The 20,562-nt window shown below is 41.3% G+C and overlaps 1 protein-coding gene across 2 annotated transcripts in view; it reads left to right on the top strand.

The window, feature by feature from the left end:
• Positions 1 to 1,137: 1,137 nt before the first annotated feature.
• IPO5 (importin 5) overlaps positions 1,138 to 20,562 on the top strand; it is a 35,125-nt gene continuing 15,700 nt past the window's right edge. The window contains exons 1-14 of one of the 2 annotated variants that reach the window (XM_083437648.1): positions 1,138 to 1,443; positions 5,020 to 5,100; positions 6,868 to 7,060; positions 7,618 to 7,720; positions 8,103 to 8,199; positions 9,675 to 9,779; positions 10,865 to 10,987; positions 11,080 to 11,200; positions 12,044 to 12,131; positions 17,737 to 17,843; positions 19,255 to 19,379; positions 19,460 to 19,549; positions 19,630 to 19,803; positions 19,916 to 20,134. In XM_083437648.1, coding sequence (XP_083293774.1) covers positions 1,354 to 1,443; positions 5,020 to 5,100; positions 6,868 to 7,060; positions 7,618 to 7,720; positions 8,103 to 8,199; positions 9,675 to 9,779; positions 10,865 to 10,987; positions 11,080 to 11,200; positions 12,044 to 12,131; positions 17,737 to 17,843; positions 19,255 to 19,379; positions 19,460 to 19,549; positions 19,630 to 19,803; positions 19,916 to 20,134 — 1,716 coding nt within the window. In that variant the 5' untranslated portion in view covers positions 1,138 to 1,353. Of the gene's footprint in view, positions 1,444 to 1,640; positions 2,500 to 5,019; positions 5,101 to 6,867; positions 7,061 to 7,617; positions 7,721 to 8,102; positions 8,200 to 9,674; positions 9,780 to 10,864; positions 10,988 to 11,079; positions 11,201 to 12,043; positions 12,132 to 17,736; positions 17,844 to 19,254; positions 19,380 to 19,459; positions 19,550 to 19,629; positions 19,804 to 19,915; positions 20,135 to 20,562 lie in introns of those variants that run through there. The other variant, XM_083437649.1, reaches the window with a different exon arrangement.

Raw genomic sequence — 20,562 nt, 5'->3', positions numbered from 1 at the left:
GGTGGGAAAACATACCTATTAATCTTAATAATATTAATGCCATTTATATATATGATGGCCTATACAGTGGTACCTCGGGTTAAGTACTTAATTTGTTTCGGAGGTCCGTTCTTAACCTGAAACTGTTCTTAACCTGAGGTACCACTTTAGCTAATGGGGCCTCCCGCTGCCGCCACACGATTTCTATTATCATCCTGAGGTAAAGTTCTTAACCCAAGGTACTATTTCTGGGTTAGCGGAGTCTGTAACCTGAAGCGTATGTAACCTGAGGTACCACTGTAAATAGGAAAACGGGCACTTTAACAGCGCAGGGTACCCAAAATGGGGCAAAATTCTCTTTCTCACCCCCAGTCAGGGGCTGCTTACATACCCTGCAACATTTCTCTGATGAAAATAGGAATGATAATAATTTTTACTATTTATACCCCACCCATCTGACTGGGTGGTCCCAGCCATTCTTGGCGCCTTCCAACATATGTAAAACCGTAACATTAGAAAACTTCATATGTCCTCTACAGGTTGTATAGTTACTCGTCTCCTTAGCTAGGGGAGGTCGCATAACTCGCATACATTTCTCCGATGAAAATAGGGGAAATAGGGACGTCCTACCATAACCTCCAGCATCTCTCCGATGAAAACAGGGACGCCCTAAGGAAAAGCGGGACAAATCAGAAACCGGGACGGTTTCTGGAAAAATAGGGGCACTTGGAAGGTCTGTGCTTATAGGACACGGTGGTTCCCACTCGGGGCGGTAAGGTCACAACAAAAAGCCGACGCGCTCGCTTCACACAACGAAGATCAGGAGCAACGCGCCGGCCTTTTCCCGCCGGCCAAGTCCCCTCACACTCTCCCGCCTTTTTCCTACTCTGTCCCCCGCCCCCCACTCCCTCCTTATTGGCCGCCCGACTGTTTTCCCGCCCAGTCAGAGAACCTCTGTCAGGGCCTCCCGCCAATAGGCGCCCAGCTCGATGAAGCAAACCGCTTTCCCTCCTCCCGCCCCCAGCAAGGGAGGGGGAGAGAGAGGGAGGCGGACTAAGGGAGGCGAGAGGGAAGTGACTTCACAATGGCGCTCTCCCGCCCAATCACAAAGGCGGCTGGGCCGCGGCCCAATGGGAGCAAGGCCGCGTTTCGCCCTGCACCCAATGGGAACGCCGCAGCAGCAGCCCGGCGCCGGCAGGAGGCGGGCGGTAGGGAGGGGGCGTCTGTGTTGCCGGCAGGGGCGGGGAGAAGTTCACCAGAAGCGCGGCGGCGGCGGCGGCTCCGCCTCCCTGTGGTCGGTGCGCGGCCTGGAGACCCCGCCTCCTGCCTCCCTCCTCCCTGCCCGGCTGGCCTCTCTCTCTCTCTCAGGCAGCCATGGCGGCGGCGGAGCAGGAGCAGCAGCAGTTCTACCTTCTCCTAGGCAACCTGCTCAGCCCGGACAATGTCGTCCGGAAACAGGCCGAGGTGACTGGCGGCTTCGCGTTGTTTCGCCCCCCCCCCGGTTCCCCGCTCTCCCTTTCCCGCCGGCTCCAGCCTCGGCCGACCGCGCTGTCCGGACCCGGCCTTGCCCTGTCAGCCTCCCAGCGCCGTGTGTGTGTGTCTCGGCGTGCGCGCGCGGGGCGGCCCTGGCGGGGCCCACGTGCTCCGGCCGGAATCTCCACAGACGGGGCTGGCGGCCGTTAGAGCCGTTGGCCGGGGGGCGTTTCGGCCACCAACCGCCCTTTCCCCCCCCACACACAACCCCCCCCCCCGGCGGCACCTCCGCCTCGCACCGGCTCTTACCTCTTTTTTCCTTTCAGCTTAGGAAACCCGGCCCCCGGGATCCCTCTCTCTAAACATGGGCCTTTCAGAGGATCCTCCCCATCCCATCCACCCTGACCTTTCCCCCTTCCACGTCCCCTGATTTTATTTTAATTTTTTAATGCGCGACCCCACATTTCTAGTGCTGGCCACGATTTCTCAGTAGTCTCCTTTCCCCCCCCCCCACCAATTTTATTTTCTATTTCCTTTTCCTCGTTCTCCACCTCAAACCTGACCCTGGTCGTGGAGATAAGCGCCCAAGTCTGGAACCACCATGGCCTCCTCGATCAAGCCCTTAGATTAATAGGATGGAACTGTTGGGAAGGGACCACGAGGATCATCCATTCCGACCCCCTGCAATGCAGGAGTCTTTTCACACACCGAGGGGGGGGGAGGGTTCGAACCCACAACCCTGAGATGAAGAGTCTCATTCTTTCCTGGCTGAACTACCCCCGGGACAAATGTAGAATGGAATAGCACATGGAATAGAGCTGTAGCATTGTAGAGTTGGGAAGGGATTCCCAAGGGCCATCTAGTTCCACCCCCTGCAGTGCACGAATCCTGCCCACAGTCGTCCCTGGGTGGAAAGAGGTTGGGGGTAGCAGTTCCCTTTTCTATAGGGACAAGCTCAGGAAGTGCAACCCTCCCATTAGATTTACAGGGGAGGGTCAGATGAGGGATAGAGGGGTACTGTAGTTTGCCGTACCTGAGTAGTTTGTGGTAAGTTGGGCAACATTATATAGCAAACTTATTGGTAGACACAGTAGCTGCAAATACTGTTTATGCTGGCAGCGAAAATGACCTCAGCTGCAGTGCTCCTGTGTTGATCTAAGTTTTATCATTTGTTTGTTTGTTTACATAGGCATGCGCCATTCTAGGCTGTGCTGGAGCACCTAGGGGAGATGGGTCTGTTCTGATTGCCATCTCTTTCCAAGACACTGGGCAGGGATGGGGCCACCCTTGAAGAATGAGTCTTATGTCCACAGTTCAGCTGATTTGCTGTGTGGTAATCAGGGAGGGATTCTTAAAATAAGTGCCATGCGTGCTTTCCCTTCCCCCAATTTACTGTGGCCGGAGGGATGTAGCTCTCTTGAAAACTTAGCAGAGCTTGTTGCGGGAACCGTGAGATAATGAACCTGTCTCTTAAGCTTTGTGTTTTCTAATCTGTGAAGTGGCTTCAGTGTTCAATAGGGTACTGAATGAAGCTTTCCCCCCTTTTCTGTTGTATGTGTCTTATTATTAGAGAAAACTCTGAACTACAGGATTTCTCTGTAATTAGTAAATCAGGATAGTGCTTTATTTCCACCCACAGGAGTGCTTTACATCCTTTATTGTAAAGCCTAGTGGGGAATCTCTGTTCCATTGAAATAAATACCAGCGTCTGGCTTAGCATTTTCTCATTGGATGGCTGTGCTGGGGCTTTTATCATTTACATCACTGGAGCGGTCAGTAGAGTTCAGCACATTCTTTCATTGGGAACAATAGGGTAAAAAAAATCTGTTCTTAGTACCCTAATGTAAAACAGATCAGTCTGATTATTTTTTGACATTGTACATACTAACACAAGCAATTTAAATATTGTGAAGCCGCTTGGCATACATGTATATTTTCTGAAACATAGATGAAAGAAGAGGCAAATGGTGTATTTGAGCAAAAATAAATTCTCTTGTGCTGCTCATAATGTGACCAGGTTGTAAGGACCATGTGAGAGGAAAACCTTTTGCCTCTGGACGTAGACAGTGGTGGTGTGTGGTCCCTGGAAGGTTACCCAGGATGAAATGCTGAAAAAAGTTAACCCAACCTCTGCTGGAAAGCCAACCAGTTGAGGAGAGCTCTTTAAGTGGAAGTCCACATGGGTTAGGGTCCTGAAAGTAGTCTGAATAGCAGCAGCCAGTGTGTCAGGTAGGTGAAGCTGCTGGTAGACAGTATATGGGAGCAGAAAAGGGAACTCCTGCTCTCCTTGGCACTGGGAGATGGGAGTAGGGTGCCACATTCATCACCAGCTATTTGCATATTGAAGGATGTGTCACTGTCTACCAGCACAAAAAGTGTAAGGAAAGGAAATCACTCTCAGCCCTTTGTCAGTGCAGTGGCAGCTTTTCATGGCGAGTCACCTTACCAGTCACTGCTGAGTATGAATGAGAATGATCTCACCAAATTAAGAAGAGAGGATTGAGATCACTAGTTTTTGGGGTAGGTTTGCATACGGAAATAGTCAGTCCTTAGTCTTGATTTCTTTTAACTTCTCCATTGTGCTTACTTTGGAGAGTTAGCAGGATCTAGGGTGAAGAGTTCAATTTTTCTTTGAAAATGTCCACAACGCTACATTAAACCTTTTTTGTGTTTGTTTTCTGGAATCTATGCAAGAGGGATGTCTGTCAACTTGAAGCTCTTTGCATTTTGAATATGCAGTGTGAATACACACAACTTGTGCAGCAGTTGCACTCCGGGGGGGGGGGGTGCCTAAAGTCAAAACCGTGCATAGTCAGAACAGCCCTGGAACCACCCCTGCATGACCATCACTACCTTCTTGAAGCCAGTGTGAGAAGTGGGCTTTGTCCGCCTTCCTTACTGGGCTTTGGGAGGGTCTTGCATGGGCTCTGGGAAGCTCCAGCAAGATTCAGAGCCCATCTGAGACCTTCCCTGAGGCCGGTAAACAAGCCTGAGAGCTTAAAAGCTCTTTCCACATCAAAAGAACTTTTAAGCTTTCCACTTTGTGTGTGTTTAATTTATGCTATGTCGGTTGACCTGCCATCAAGTTTGTAAAACTGCAATAATGCAAATTGCATGTCAACTGTATACATAAATACCTGAAGCAAAGAATATTGGGAATTGTTCATTCCAGCCAATTCCACAAAATCCCATTTCTCAGTCATTCCAATGTTAAAAACGGAAAGCACTGACTGTCTCACAGGGCAAATCAAAGTAAAAAGTAAAAAGCTAGATAAAATAATAAGCAGTACTTCATAGGCTAAAGTAACTAGCGCTATTTGGCAGAACAGAGTTAAGAACACAGCAAGCACTAATCTCTTTAGAGATGTTGATAGATATGTTAGTCTTGCTTTCTAAAGGAAATGATAAAGTTATTTTTCAAGGTTTTAGTTGAAAGCTAATCTCAACATAGGTGCTTCTGTGATATGCTTTCTAGTAAATTTAAAAATTGAACTTATTGGAGCATATTTGAGGGTCAAACTAATGCCTCATGGTTTTTGTTTTTAATGATTCTCTTTTCTTTCATAGGAAACATATGAGAACATACCAGGCCAATCTAAAATTACATTCCTTCTACAAGCTGTCAGAAATACTACGGTTGCTGAAGAGGTATTTTCTAAGAAGTAGTCCCTACAAAACATTTATAATAGCATAATTGAAGCATTGTTTCATGTTGTGGTAAAATGAATTAGCATTGTATTTAATGTTACCAGCTGTAATAGGCACCTGAAAAGAAATACATCGCTAGCAATGTCAGTAAGTTAAAGAAGAATTATTGTAAATTTGTCTCAGTAGCAAACACTACTGCAGGAATGCTAAACCACAGTTCGGTTTTATGGGAAGAAGCAAGCATGATCATACAGTTCCTTCCTGTCTTTGCACCATAGATTGGAAGCTTCAGTTCCCGTTTTAGTGGCAAACCATTGGTTTTTTCAATGGTTTGATAGACCCATTGGCTTGGATCCTAAATTCCCTTCTGTACACGAGTTAAGGCATTCTCCCTTTCCCTTTGACTCCTGGTGCCGTCTGAAATTCTGTTTTCTGAAAGCAGCCTATCTAATATGCACCTCTGGGCTCATAATGTCTTGGAATCTACTCATTATTGCATTGCTCCTTAACATATTTGCTGCCCAAACCTATTATTGCTTGTGCATTAGGTTTTAATTTCACTTATTGACTTAACAGCTGTTGTAGTAGAAGCATTTGCAATCAGTAAGTCATGGCAGCTGAAAATGCTATATGTATAAGATGCACGTGTGTTGCTATACTATGCAAAATTAAGACCAAATATATCAATATTGCAATAAATCACAGTGAGTATTCTGGCATGTACGCTGGTGGAACCATCGCATCTGACATACCTCAAGAAATCTGTACAATGCCTGTGTCGCCTGACACTGCCATAGATGTTCCCACACAACACAAATGGAAGTGGTTCAGTCTTCCACACATTCTATTTCTGTTGTCCTTAGCATACTTGTCCACTACAATGTGGCTGCTCATTTGGTAGGATTGCATGTTCGCTGTCTCCCTATTCCCTACAGAAGGGCTGTAACTCAATAGTAGAACATCAGCTTTTCATGTAGAAGTTCCTATGTTCAATCCCCAACATCTCCAGGTCAGGCTGTGAATATCCTGCCTGAAACCCTGGAGGGGAGCTGCTAAGATAGATGAAACACTGGTCTGACTTTATATAAGGCAAATTGCTGTGGTCCTATGTCAGTCATCACAGTATTTCAAGTAGAACATGGCACCAGTGTTGATTCAAATGCCTTATACTAATTAACTGTCAATATCTGAGCTGAAATAAGTGATAATTCATATTACTGTGGTTAGTGTGTACCCATTGACCCCCTTCTGAGGAATTCATTCTGGATTTTTTCTGGTTTGGAGTTTGCAGTTATAACTTGCTTGAAAGAATGAATACTTAAGTATTCAAAGTAACATTTGAATTAATATGTTTCAATAGAGTCTTTAATATATGCCTAATCTGTACACAATTCACTTTATTCTTTCATGTTAACATAAAGTTAACTGTTCACAAATGATGTTTCCGTATAATTGTTAATATATGGTAGAAAACATTTGATTTAATTTGCTGAAACTATTTACTAAATGCCTCTTAAGTTCAAAGTTCTTCTAACATAGAGTCAGTCACCTAGTTTAGTTCTTATACCAACTGTGACGTGAAATAGTTGAGTAAAAAATAGCTATGTGACTAAAGATGCCAAAAATAGGTGTGGCAGAGTCAGCACTTTGGCTGAACTTCTAGGTGTTTTGTTTATGCTTTGTAGGAAAACAACAGCAAAGAACAGAAGTGGAATATATGGTGTTGAAATTAATTCTCCCTCATATAATGTATATCTGTCTTAATAGGCTAGACAAATGGCTGCTGTGCTTCTCCGAAGACTTTTGTCAGCTTCTTTTGAGGAAGTTTATCCAACGTTACCCCCTGAAGTTCAAACTGCTATCAAAAGTGAATTGCTGTTGATTATTCAGCTGGAAACACAATCCAGTATGAGGAGAAAAATATGTGATATCGTAGCTGAGCTGGCCAGGAATCTAATAGGTATATTATTATATTATTATTATTTATTTGTATTTCTGTGATGCTGGCTGTGTCTGAAAGCATTTAAAGGCAATGTAAACTTAAATAAAAAATACACAAATCAAACAGGCACTTATAATAATTTTAAAGGGTGAACAGCTAGCAGAATCAATATGGGCTAGAAACATGACCATGTTTGACCAGACAGCATCATCCTTTCATAAACATTTTCCTAAATAGAAATATTGTCACTTTCTAGAAAAATCAAATGAAGGAAGTAGGCAAGTGGGTTATTCTAGAATGTGGGTGCAATTACAGTGTCAGCCTGTTTAGCATCTTCTCTAATCGTCCACTGTGCCTGAGCTTTCCCATCTCTCCTCCAAGTGCTGTGGGGCTTTAGAAAATACTCCTGGCAACCATGCAAGAATATAATGTCCTCACAGTTCACAGCCTATAAGGAAATGCTATGCAATTTTGGCAGTTTTTCCATTTAAGAGAATGAAACAAATTATTATTTCTGGTTGACTATTGTGGTTTCAAAAATTCCTGTCTTTACGTTTGTATTCTATCTCTTTTAGATGAAGATGGCAACAACCAATGGCCTGAAGGGCTGAAGTTTTTGTTTGACTCTGTCAGCTCTCAAAATGTGGGACTGCGTGAAGCTGCACTTCACATCTTCTGGTATACTATTATTTGCAGACAAGTGCATGGTCATGCAAGATTGTCAGGTTGTTTAACATTTCTGTTAGGAACCACATCTTCAAACATGACTTTCTGACTGGGTTGCAAGGTTCCTAGAAGCAATTGGATAATGGTGGGTGATCATCCGCAGGGAAGTTATTGAGTGTATTCTGGTGCATGTTCCAATTCACATGGGGCAACAGTGAGACTTAACTGGCCTTACCATTGCTCTGTGTGAGCTGAGTATGAACTTTAGATCTTGCATCGAAGCTCTCACTTAACTTAGAAGAACTTTGTGGCAGACAGTTTGATGTGTGGTGCTCTGCATAAAGTTTTTAAGGCCTGTGGGATGCTTAAATGCACCTTTGTATTGTCCCTTTAGGAACTTTCCTGGTATTTTTGGAAATCAACAGCAGCATTATTTGGATGTCATCAAACGGATGTTGGTGCAATGTATGCAAGATCAGGAGAATCCCACGGTAATTCAAGACTCATTTCCTCTTTTGTCTGAAAAACTTTGTTAATCTTGGGATGTTTTCTACTCTAAAAAAGCAAATGCCCGAAATGAAAAAATACCGCCTTTGTTGAACAGTTGATATCATTGCAGAAGGATAGACTACCTGGTTGGGATGGAACTTGGAAGCATTGTTTTACAGTAGTTTTTGTTCTCCTTGGGATTGTGGTTCTGGCCTTTTCTTGTACTTGTCTTGGTTGTTGCCCTGTGGAGCCCTTCAGGGTCCCATCTTGTGTCTGATGCTTACATGAAACCATTGGATGTGGACACCTGAGTTTTTGGGGGGGTCACAATGTGCTGATGATGCCCAGCTATGTCTCTCCTTTGCATCTAAATTCAAGGATTGTGTTCAAAGTCTGAATTAGTGTCCAATACTGGTAATGGGTGAGATGAGAGAGAACAAATGGAAGCTTAATTTCAGCAAAACAGAAGTGTTCCTGATCAAATTAGAGAGATTTTGCCTGCTTTTGATAGAGATGCACTTAGCTTTAAAAGTTGGATTTGTGACTTGGATATTTTTCCCAACTCAGCCCTGAACCTGAATGCTCAGGTTTTTGCAGTGGCCAAGAATTATTTTGCACAGCTAATGCTTGTGTGCCAACTTCAGCAAAGTATCAGATCTGGCCAAGGTGATACATGCTTAGGTTTCATCTTAATTATATCTTATAGTACTGCAACATTATTTTTATGTGGCTGCCTTTGGAGAGCATTAGGAAACTGGTTTAGAATGCTGTAGCCAGACTGACTTGGGACACTTATAAGGAGCATGTGACTCCTATCTTCATGACACCTTCATTGGCTACCATTGTTTCTGCACACAATTCAGAGTACTGGTTGTGACCTACAAACCTTTACACAGCTAGAGACCAAACTACCTTAATCACCATATTGTCCTATATGAGATGTTTCTGAGAGACCCTTCTTTTTATCCTGCCAACATCTGAAGCCTGTTTGGCAAGAACTAAAGAGAGAATCTTTCTAACTCGCTACTCTTAGTCTCTGAGGGACCTGTTCAGCCCCTTCGCCTTACACCACAGGAAAGTACATTTTTATTCAGGCAGGCCTTTGACCTAATACGCTGGTGTATTATAACCACTAAATAAGTTGCATTTGTCCAACATAATTGGACTTAACTGTATCATCTCAACCTGATATACGAAGAAGGAAGCTCAGGATGAGCATATCCTTTCTTCTGAGGATGTCTTCTAGTTTACTGCTTTAGGAGGACACAGTGTCTTGCTTTTTGAGCATAAAGTTTTAATACTGATACTATGTATTGGATATCTGTACACATACCTGTGGCATGAACAAATAAATATCTGGTGAGGAGGAAGTGGGTGTGAGTGCAAAAGGTATGAGTACCTTTGATGTACAAGTATGAATTTAAAAGTTTGAGGAACGCCGTATGTTACTGATGTTGATATTTTATATTCCTTCTAGATCAGGACACTATCAGCTAGGGCTGCGGCTGCATTTGTTCTTGCTAATGAGCAAAATCTTCCTCTTCTAAAACATTTTGCAGACTTACTTCCAGGAATCCTGCAGGTAAAAACTCACCCATCAAGTTGACCAAAGTATGTTACCTCCTATAGGCTCTGGCTTGTATTTTAAGAGTGTTGCTGTTTCCATGTCAATAATACATGAATTCTAGTGTGAGCATCAAGTACACTAGGTGTCAGTAGCAAAAGTTTAAATACAAGGCATAGCCTAATAAATAATACACTGTAAATGCCTAAAATACAGATTACGTGCTTCTTGCATTTGAGCTTTACCGGAATGTGTGCAAGGGCAGCTACTATATCCAAACACTATAAGCGTTAATATTTGTAACAGGGAAGTTGGGATTCTGTGGTATAGGAGCACAGAAGAATTAAGTTCCTCATGTGACTCTGTGATCCTCCATTGCCATATCAGCATTTTTTTCTTAAGCTTTAAATCTGAAAATTTTAATGTTGAAATTAATCTCTATACAGTCGTACCTTGGTTGTCAAACTTAATCCGTTCCGGGAGCCAATTCGACTCCCAAAATGGTTCAGAAACCAAAGCACAATTTCCAATTGGCTGCAGGAGCTTCCTGGACTCAAGCAGAAGCCATGTTGCACGTTTGGCTTCCAAAAAGCATTCACAAACCGGAACACTCACTCCTGGGTCTGCGCAGCTCAGGAGCCAAAATGTCTGGGTACCAAGGCATTTGACAACCAAGGTACGCCTGTAATTGGACCTTTGTTTTTATTGAGAGAGTCCTAACTGAAGCAATTATTGCCTTTTCGCTTCACATATATCACAAAATATATGAGAGGTGAGAGAGCTAAGGAGCACCCTGTAGGCTTTTAGTCTCCTAATCATAGTTAAGAGATCAAACAGTGTTGCATCTTCACCAGGCAGGAGATTGCGAGGGAGAAGAGCAATGTGAGCAAATAAAATATGTCTTAGTAGATGAAATTATTTGAAATAACTCGGTGAGACAAGGTACATTTTCCACCTTTTGAGCTCTCCAGTATGTCCCCTAGTCTTTGGTTCTGTGTTTTGGTTGCAGTATCTTGAAGCACTGAATAGTGTCTTCCTAACACAGTGCTTGGGTTTGAATGTGAATTACAGGTGAAAAGGGTATTAACTGAATTCTCTTTTAGGCGGTAAATGACTCCTGTTACCAAAATGATGATTCGGTACTGAAGTCCCTTGTAGAGATTGCAGATACAGTTCCAAAGTATCTACGGCCACACTTAGAACCTACATTGCAACTAAGTTTGAAGGTAAGTTGACTGTCCCATCCCAATTCATGTTTTGGTTGATTAGATAGGTGGCCTGATTTTTAGTACTATGCTTAAATATCTTTCTTTTTCAGTTGTGTGCAGATACTAATCTCAGCAACATGCAACGCCAACTGGCTCTTGAAGTAATAGTTACATTATCTGAGACCGCAGCTGCTATGCTTAGAAGGCATATCAATATTGTTGCACAAGCTAGTAAGTAAATTTACTGTCTTTCATTATATTTTTTCTCATTTAGAATTAAAACAGTTAATGTGGCATAGGTTTGTAGATTAGATAAAAGACACATGCCCTGGTCTTACAGAGTAGGCACAGAGCTGTTTTTTAGAAGCCAAAATCCTACTGATCTACTCTAGTCTGCTCCCCAAACAACCAGAAGGACGGTCTTTTGCCTTTTTTATAAGACTCTGTCAAGTATGCAGCCCTGACTGTTGAATCTAAAATGGGGCCAGCATGAAGCAAAAATACAACACTCATTAACTTTATTAATATGGGCACCACATGCTTATTAAGAAGCTATTCTCAGTGCTGCCTGTGAGCTGATTTTTTGTGACCCAAGAGCGGCTTAATAGGTTGTTCTTGATTTTGTTTTTATTATGTGTTTTGTATTTTTGTATTGTGGTTTTATGTTGTGAATTTCCCTGAGATCTGCTGGTATAGGGTGGTATACAAATTTAAATAATAATATTAATAATATATTAAGCTAGTTTATATTGAGTCAGTTCAACGGTACATCTAGCCCACTTCCTACCTTGCAACCATTTTTAGGTAGAAATGCCAGGGATTTGGCTTGTTGCCTTCTGCACGGAAAGCATGTGCTATAATAATCCTTCCCTGTGGGGCAATTGCACAGATATAATTCGGAACTGGTGCCTCACAATCCATAATTACTCTGTTGGTACGTATTGTGGCAGAGTGAAATATGGACAAGTGCCACATTGCTTCATGAATTCTACTGGGATGTGAGATGGCTGTTCAGGAGCAGTCAGATCTCTGTTAGACCTTTTTCTGTAGATTGAGCAATGTTAATTTCCTTAGTTCCTCAGATGTTAACAATGATGGTTGACCTAGAAGAAGATGAAGACTGGGCAAATTCTGATGAGTTAGAAGACGATGACTTTGACAGGTAAACGAGTTGTTTTTAAAAAAGAAAAATATCATATGGTTTGCCATTCTCAAGGGCTTCCTTTCATTGTAAGCTTTTCTTTGGTACCTACTGTGACGTTAACATATGAGAGTGCTGGAGGTGAAATAGTTAAACAAGTTACCCAATCAGAACCCGGGGGGGTGGAGTCAGAGGGACTATAAAACCAGCTCTGGGCGGGGCGAATGAGGAGTTCGTTGGGAGTTGGGTGGTTGGTTGGAGTGGGAGTGAATTGGGATAGAGTCTGTGGGTAGGTTGAGTTAGTGTAGCGAAATCACCTGAGTCAGGAACAGTTAGGGGCTAGGAAGACAAGTAAATATCTGAGAGGTGGTTTAGTGAGTGAGAGCAGGTAGCGGAAGTTATAGGTCTGGATAGGCACCCTATGATTGTAATTGACCGATACCGTTTATGAAACCACACGCTTGTTAAACTGCAATAAATAAACAGAAGTTTATGTTTCAGTTTAAACCTGACTGGTCTCAGTATTGTACCTGGGTGGTGGCAGCGAGAAATAAAGTGGTGGCACAGGGATCAATAGACTGAAACGTCCAGGGACCCTGTGTGATCGCCACACCTACTGCTGGCTTGCATACCATTACCTGGGTATGCAACATCCCCACGTTGAGCTGCCAGGTTTTAAATGTCACCTTCATGCAAAGGTGTTCAAATGGGAGCTAATGTGATACATAATTAGCCCTTAGGTTGATGCAGGTAAGAAAATAATGGTGCTTAACTTTTCTCACCTTAAAAACCCCAGATTTTTGCAAAAGAGAATCCTTTCTTACAAAACACACTTTGTTGAGAACAAGTACTGAGATCCTACCTGTCTGTAGAGAAGTTCTCATATCCTGTAGGGGCTGTAGTGAAAGTGGGAACAAAAGCCCCAGTTGTACATGCTGTTCTTAAATCCAAGGCAATGTTGATTACATCTTATAACAGTAATCTGTCTCTCTTACTAGATGCTTCTATAAAAATCATTTGTTATGTGATTTCTAGAGGCAAGCATGGTCCTTCTCAATCATTCCTTTTATTGAAACCAGAGTTTTCAGAAGCATAGAATTTAGTTGTAAAGGGATAACTCTCAGAATACAATAAGGTAGATCGGTGTGTTGATGCATATCAGTAATTTGTTTCATGTTTCCGATTTGTACATCAGCTTTTTATTTAAGTGATTTATTCGCATTTATTGATATAGCCATTAAAGTATAGTTTACAACGTGCCAGGAGCCCTCTGCTATATTTAGAACATATCTTTTGCTTTCTTGGCAACTACTTAGTAAATTATGTGTATGCCAGAAACCAAAAATAAATGGCATATTTACTCGAGCAGTTTGTTCACATGCTGGAGTGTACTCAAGCTTACTTAAAGACTGTAACTAATTTTATGTTGATATTTCAACCATTTAGAATTTGTATAGGAGCAGGAAACTGAATAAAAGATACTTCCTAGGACTGGTTACTTTATATGACTATAGCAGTATTTGCAAACAGTAAGACATGGACTGTGTTTGATCTCCTATTAAAGGGCTCAACGTTTGTTTAAGTATCATGTGTAACAAAGAAAAAGATTTTTTGAAGGGCAGAAAAATAATGCAGTAACAATATACTGTCAGTATTCAAAGGCCATTAGTATTTCCCTCTAAAATGTTCAAATAGCTATCTGCATGAAATTGGCATTGATGTAAAATACGTTCAAATGTAGCAAGGGCCTTGTAAGTTCTCAGACCGTTGCACAATGGACAGTGAGCATTTATCCTTCCAGGATCAAGGTGTATGTCTCTTGACAACCATAAGTGCTCACAATATCCACTTATTGTCCTGCTATTAACGTGCATACCATAGGAATATAGTTTAAAAATACAGCACCTGCAGTAAAAAACAGTAAAAAAAACCACCTGCAGATTGATTTTGCCAGTACAAAATTTATATGAAATTTAGCTTTAGACCAAAAAGAACATATCACTGAGGTCTTTCAGCATTGCACCTCCAGCATCTAGCTGTATTAGACAGTGCCTTCCTCTACAAATGTTGTGGAATCTAATATACCTGAAACAACATTTTTGCTGCATCCACCTCGGTTATAAATCTAAAGAAACAAACATTCCATTGTTTGGCTTTTGTTTATCTATTTATATCATTACATTTTATATCCCACTTTTCCTCCAAGGAGGTTAAAATGGCACATACCCTCTCCCCCTCCCCATATTATCCCAGCAACGACCCTGTGGTGTAGGTTAGACTGAGACTCCAAAGTTTCTGAGCATCTACTTTACAAAGGTCCAATAAGCAACTATAAATAGTAGTTGTGGATTTAACTTTCTGAGAAGATCCAGTAATTCCTTCCAACAATTCAGGAGGTGCCAAAGCACTCAAAGCAGTTGGTTTATAAATAGACACCAACAGGTGTTGTAATTGAAGATATTGTTGTTCAGCACTCTCCAATAAATGATATATAAACCAAAGTATTGAAAATGATAAAAATTCTCCTATTTGAACCTTTCAGCTGTATAAATTCCTCAGTCAACCTATTTCTTCCACACAAAAAGACTGCCACTATCTTAAAATTAGAATTACCCCATAATTTGTCACGTGCATATGGGTCAAATTGTAACTGACAAGACAATGTATGTTATGTCTCTTTAGTTGCTAAATTTTTAGGTGCTATAGGTCTTTTTCTTCTTTAATCATTAGATCCCAAAATTAGCCACATCCCGAGAATTCTTAAAATGGCCACTAGCACACAGTCCCCTAAACCACAAGATAAGCTTTAGTTTTTTTTGAGTTTAGAGGGCACCTGTTCTCTTTTTTTAGGATATGTTTCACATTCTATGTGCAAAATTTAAAGTCATATGATGGTTACATTACTAGTATTATATTTGTCACCAATATGTTTGGAACACTTATTACTCTTCCCCACCACAACATGTATAAAATCTCCTAATGCTCAGGCATGTAACACTACTAAAAATCCATATAAATCATAAAGACAGTGTATTTGTTGATAAGCTAGGAGGATACTTTCTAGGCATCTATATTACAGTGTAGAAACCACAAGATCCTTATAACGTAAATATCTATAGTATGTATCCATGCTGAGCAAACAGATTAAACAGGCAATTTGTGTAAATGTTGACATAGCACCATCTGTAAAAACTGGGAAGGCCAATCAAAAAAAGAGAGGGCAGGGGGAGTAGAAAAATGCATATCCAAAAACCAAGAAAAGGGAGGACAAACCCCCCACAACTTTCATATTCGATAACAGCATACCTCATTCACCACCCCCACCAATCCCATTGTCTCCTTAGATTTTTCACACACAAAAATAGAACACACTGGAATCCAATACTGCGATAAAAGTATGGGTTGACTACAGACGTAATATGCAAACCACTTACAATTTTTCTATTAGTCAGTGCTTGTTTGACCATATCGCAGGGCTGCTGATGGAAGGAGTCCTTAGGTTTTTCTTTAAATATTGGTTCAATAAAGTAATGCTTGTTCTCATTTCTGAGAAACTGACTCCTAAATTAAGGGTATCTCGGGTGCAGCTTAACCTATGCATTTGCTGCTCATATGACAGGCCAATCAGAGTGATGGAAGCCCTGAGGAGATATGGCTTTATTTGGTATTCATAACATTTGTTCTGTATTTTTTCTGTATCAGATCAGTTTTTGTTGTAGCATCTAATTCATTCTGTAGTCTCTTGAGAATATACTTTGTTTTGAGATAATGGCAGTGAACCTTTTCTTTGTTTAACCAATTTTTTCTCTTATTTATTTTATTTCATAATAAAGTATCATTTTTTTAAAGGAATACAAACATTAATAATATGTAACAATCTGTAAGAGCATAATAAAAAGGCCACAGTTCTAAGTTGGAGGAACGTCCTCAGTCACATCACGATTTAATGCCACGTACGCCTTTGCAATGAAGATAAGCCGTAATCACTTCAAATTAGTATCTCCAGTCCAGCAGCGATAGCAGAAGAGAAGGCCTTAAAGCACTGGAACATTTCACTCTGCATCCAATGTTGGATTTATTCCAGGGATGTGTTGTTCCTCTGCTTGTACTGGGATGAAAAATGACTGTTGCTGATCACCTATACAAAAGCAAAAAGTAGCAGAGAAACTTACCAAGTAAATAATTTCCTGTTGCCATGCTTCATTAAAAATCTCTGTTGATTAGAGTCTCTTTTGTTCAATCTGCAAATAGCATAATATTATGCTGTTTCATTCCTCACCGAAGTTCCCCCTTTCTGGCACATTGCAGCAGAAACTCTCTAACTTAAAATGTAAAAAAAAATAAAAATCAATAAATTGGCAAAGTTTATTAGTAACCTGTAAAGAGAGGGCTGATATCTGGTGAACTCGATCTCTACCAAGTTGATAATATTCAGGTAATGCCAATATCTTTCATAAAACATTTTCAGTGAACTTAACAGGCTGATCTTACTTTTGGCCAGAGTGCCAAGAATCCATATTGCATTTTTGTGTGCAGCTTTCAAGTTGAAGCATTCTAGCCATCATCACATAAGTAGATATTTGTAGTGCCGCCATTGATGTGTCATATGCAGCTGCACTGTTGTCCAATTTAGACATTCTGGATTCTGCTTGATCAAGCCTAGCTGCAGTGCTCTGTACAGTATCATGAAACTGATCAACAGATTCTTTAATAGGCTTTTATAGCTTTTATTGTCCAGCCATCTTTTTGAGAATTGACATTATTGGAATAGGTCAGTCATGAGATCATGAGACGCTTGAACTCAGGGTTGTGGGTCCAAGCCCCATGTTGGGCAAAAGATTCCTGCATTGCAGGGGGTTGAACTAGATGACCCTTGTGGTCCCCTCCAGCTCTACACTTCTATGATTCTAGAATCTTCAATTCCCACTGTCCCTGCAGCCTGGTCAGAGGCTGTTGCCTGCAAGTTCGTGGCAGATGCACTTGAGTTTTAGATGCCATGATCTCACAGAGAAAATCGCTCTTTGAAAACCAATCACCTGCTTTCAGTCCACTGGTTCAGTTTGTGCAATTTATCAGGCTATGTTTAAGCCCACAATTGCAGGAGTAACTGAAGAGTATGTGACTATGCCATCATTTGAAACCAGAAGCCAATTTTTATTATTTATATGCTGACTTTGGGGGGGGGGGCATAGCCCATCTCCCAGTATGAAATATAAAATTCAGTATATTAAATGTCTTGATGAATTTATATTAAGAACAGAAGTGGGTTTAATAAAAAATCTACACAAATAGATTTCCGTTTTAAAATGTGTCATGAAAGCTGTGCCTCTGAATACCTTTGCATCTAATGGATAAAGTACACATTGTTTTCCTGAGAAATCAAAAATACTAGGAAGCCTGTGTGAAGGATTACAACTGAGTACTTAATTTATTGGGTTGGAACCAGTTAAGTCATTCTTGGAGGAGATAGCATTGAAATTGGCAGATTAAAGTCAGTCAAGGCTAAATTGCAAGCCCATTGATTTCATAGGGTCTGCTTTGAGTATGACTAAATTGGATGCAATGCATTGGCTATTATCCTAAATTTTGGCTTACAGGTTTTTATTTTTTTACAAACTTACTTTAGCAATGCTGTTGCTGGTGAGAGTGCGTTGGACAGAATGGCTTGTGGCCTTGGTGGAAAACTTGTCCTGCCTATGATAAAAGAACATATTATGCAAATGCTTCAGAATCGTAAGTAATGTCAGGGAAGAGTTAGAAGTTTTCAGTTTCTCAGAGGGAGAAAGCATTCCCCAAGGGGGGGGGGAGGGAGAACAGTGAATCTAATAGAAGGGAGCAAGAGGAACAACGGGGAGGGACCGGCTATTCACAGGAAAGGCAAGGGTTAAGTTCTAGCTCAGATTCGGAGGAGGGGAGATACAGGCCAGCTCTAGCCAGGAGGTTAGAAAAAAGAGCGGGAAAACGAAGGGAAAGGCGCCTTCGCCATTTTGAGGGTGGCTGGTCATGGAGAAGCAGAGCTCAGAAGGTATCTGAAATAAGTGACTCTGAGGAAGAATATTTAAGAACCGTTTATAAGATTGTTTTGTTAATACACAATAAAAAGTTTTATAAAGAACAAGAAGCATTTGTGTGGTGATCTGAAAAGGACAACGACCAGTCCTGACAAGTAATTTAATTTTGGACTCAAGGCAAATATTACAACATGCTAATCAGTGGTAATGCTTCTGGTGCTGAGCTGTTAAAACAAGTGAAAAATGTCAGGCTTAAGTAACTTTGAAGCCAGTGGCAAGGTGCAATTTGTTCTTTCAGCTGCAGTTCTGAGTGATCTTTAGTAGGAGCTTCTTGTGCAGTTATTGCTTGTAGGAGGAGAGAGTTATTAATTTTTCCTAATATTTAAAGGTTCTGGGAATGGATTCATCAGGATTGATTCTGTTCTGCAATCCAGGATTGTTCTTCATTGTGACTGTAAACCCTTCCTCCAATTCAAGGAGTGTCCCAAGTTTGTGAACAGGAGTATCAATGTGTCATTCTCCTTATTTGTCCAAACAAATAAATGGGTAGTAGGATTTCATCTGCCTGCCTTGCATTCTAACCTTTGCTGTAATGCAGGTGTGGAGAATTAGACCGAGTCAAATCCGTACTTTTCCCGGCCCCTGTGAGCTAACTTTCAGCATGTGGGCAAGACCACCAATCTGTTACCTGATGTCATAATTATGACATGTGATTGACAGCTTTCAGTGGAAGTTGCTATAACAGCTGATCTTCGTTTACAGGAATATACTTTGAAATCTGTGGAGGGGGAAATACTGCTAAAAGCAGAGCACTTAACCTCTGGAAAGGAAAAAAAAAATCTGTTTTTAAACCACTGGAGGAAGCATGTGCTCCACTTTCCCAATTCACATTGCTTGTGGCTTTTGATATGACAGGGCTTGGTTCCTTAATATCAGCTTACTAACCAGGATCTCAAACCACAATGTGCAGCTTGAGAGAGAAAAGGATAAAGGTTGTATTCACAGCTCAGAATAAGAGAGAGAGCCGCTGAAATTGGCTTGAAGAGATTCATGTTATGTGTAAAAATATATTCCTAGTTTCTGTATGCTTTTTACTAAACAATATTGCTTCTATTCAATATCTTTCAATGCAGCTGACTGGAAGTGTAGACATGCTGGCTTGATGGCTCTCTCAGCTATTGGCGAAGGCTGTCACCAACAGATGGAGGGGATTCTGAATGAAATCGTTAACCTGGTTTTGCTTTTTCTTCAGGACCCTGTAAGTTTAAAGCACTTGCCTTCTTCAAAGTTTGCATTTGATTCTTTTATGAATTTATTAATCAAAGCTAAATATTTCAGCACCCAAGAGTAAGATATGCAGCTTGCAATGCAATTGGTCAGATGGCTACAGACTTTGCACCAGGCTTCCAGAAAAAATTCCATGAGAAGGCAAGTAGAAAGCTATGTAATTCAATATCAACCAAATTCATTCTGAGACAATTCACTCACAGTAGTCATCTGTGTTGTAGGTAATTGCAGCTCTTCTGCAGACCATGGAAGACCAAGGCAATCAGCGAGTTCAGGCTCATGCAGCCGCTGCTCTGATCAACTTTACTGAAGACTGTCCCAAATCACTGCTTATTCCGTACTTAGATAACTTAGTGAAGCATCTTCATTCCACTATGGTATTAAAATTGCAGGAGGTAAGGCAGTCAACTGGAGGATGATTTGAAAGCAGAATTGGTTTGACTAAAAACCTGCTTTGAGATTTCATGAAGTTTTAAAAATAATAATAATTTTTTTTACTTCCAACAGCTGATTGAAAAAGGCACTAAGTTGGTTCTGGAACAGGTCGTTACATCCATTGCATCAGTTGCTGATACAGCAGAAGAAAAGTTTGTTCCATACTATGATTTATTTATGCCTTCTCTTAAACACATTGTTGAGAATGCTGTGCAGAAGGAACTTAGACTCTTGAGAGGGAAAACCATAGAATGCATCAGCTTAATTGGCCTTGCAGTAGGTAAAGAAAAGGTAAGTTGATAAGAATTAAATAAGCACCTATGTTTTCATGGGAGATAGCTTTGTGTGCGCAAACACCCCAGAATACCAGCAGCTGGGAATCACAAGGGGGTAGAGTGCTGTTGCGGTCAGATACTGCTTTTGGGCTTCCCATAGGCATTTGGTTTGTTATTGTGAGAGCAGAATACTGTACTCTATGGGCCGTTGACCTGATGTAGCAAGCTCTTGTGTTATTAATGTATGCTGACTATTAATACTGCTGCTAGTGGTTACAGGGAACCAGGCAGAGGGCGTTCTCAGTAGTGGCGCCCTCCCAGTTTTTCAGTTGTGTATTGTGACCTGCAGCCCCCAAAAAGTTTTATACCCCTGTCTTAGTGCAACATGATCAAGCCTCAGTCAGCCCGAAGCTCACATGCTCCCCTCTTCTCCTCCCACATAGC

Source organism: Podarcis tiliguerta (genome assembly GCF_965153285.1).
Source record: "Podarcis tiliguerta genome assembly, chromosome: 4".
Classification (NCBI taxonomy): Eukaryota; Metazoa; Chordata; class Lepidosauria; order Squamata; family Lacertidae; genus Podarcis; species Podarcis tiliguerta.
Note: the sequence above shows the minus strand (reverse complement) of the source record. Positions and strands in the feature narration are given on the sequence as shown.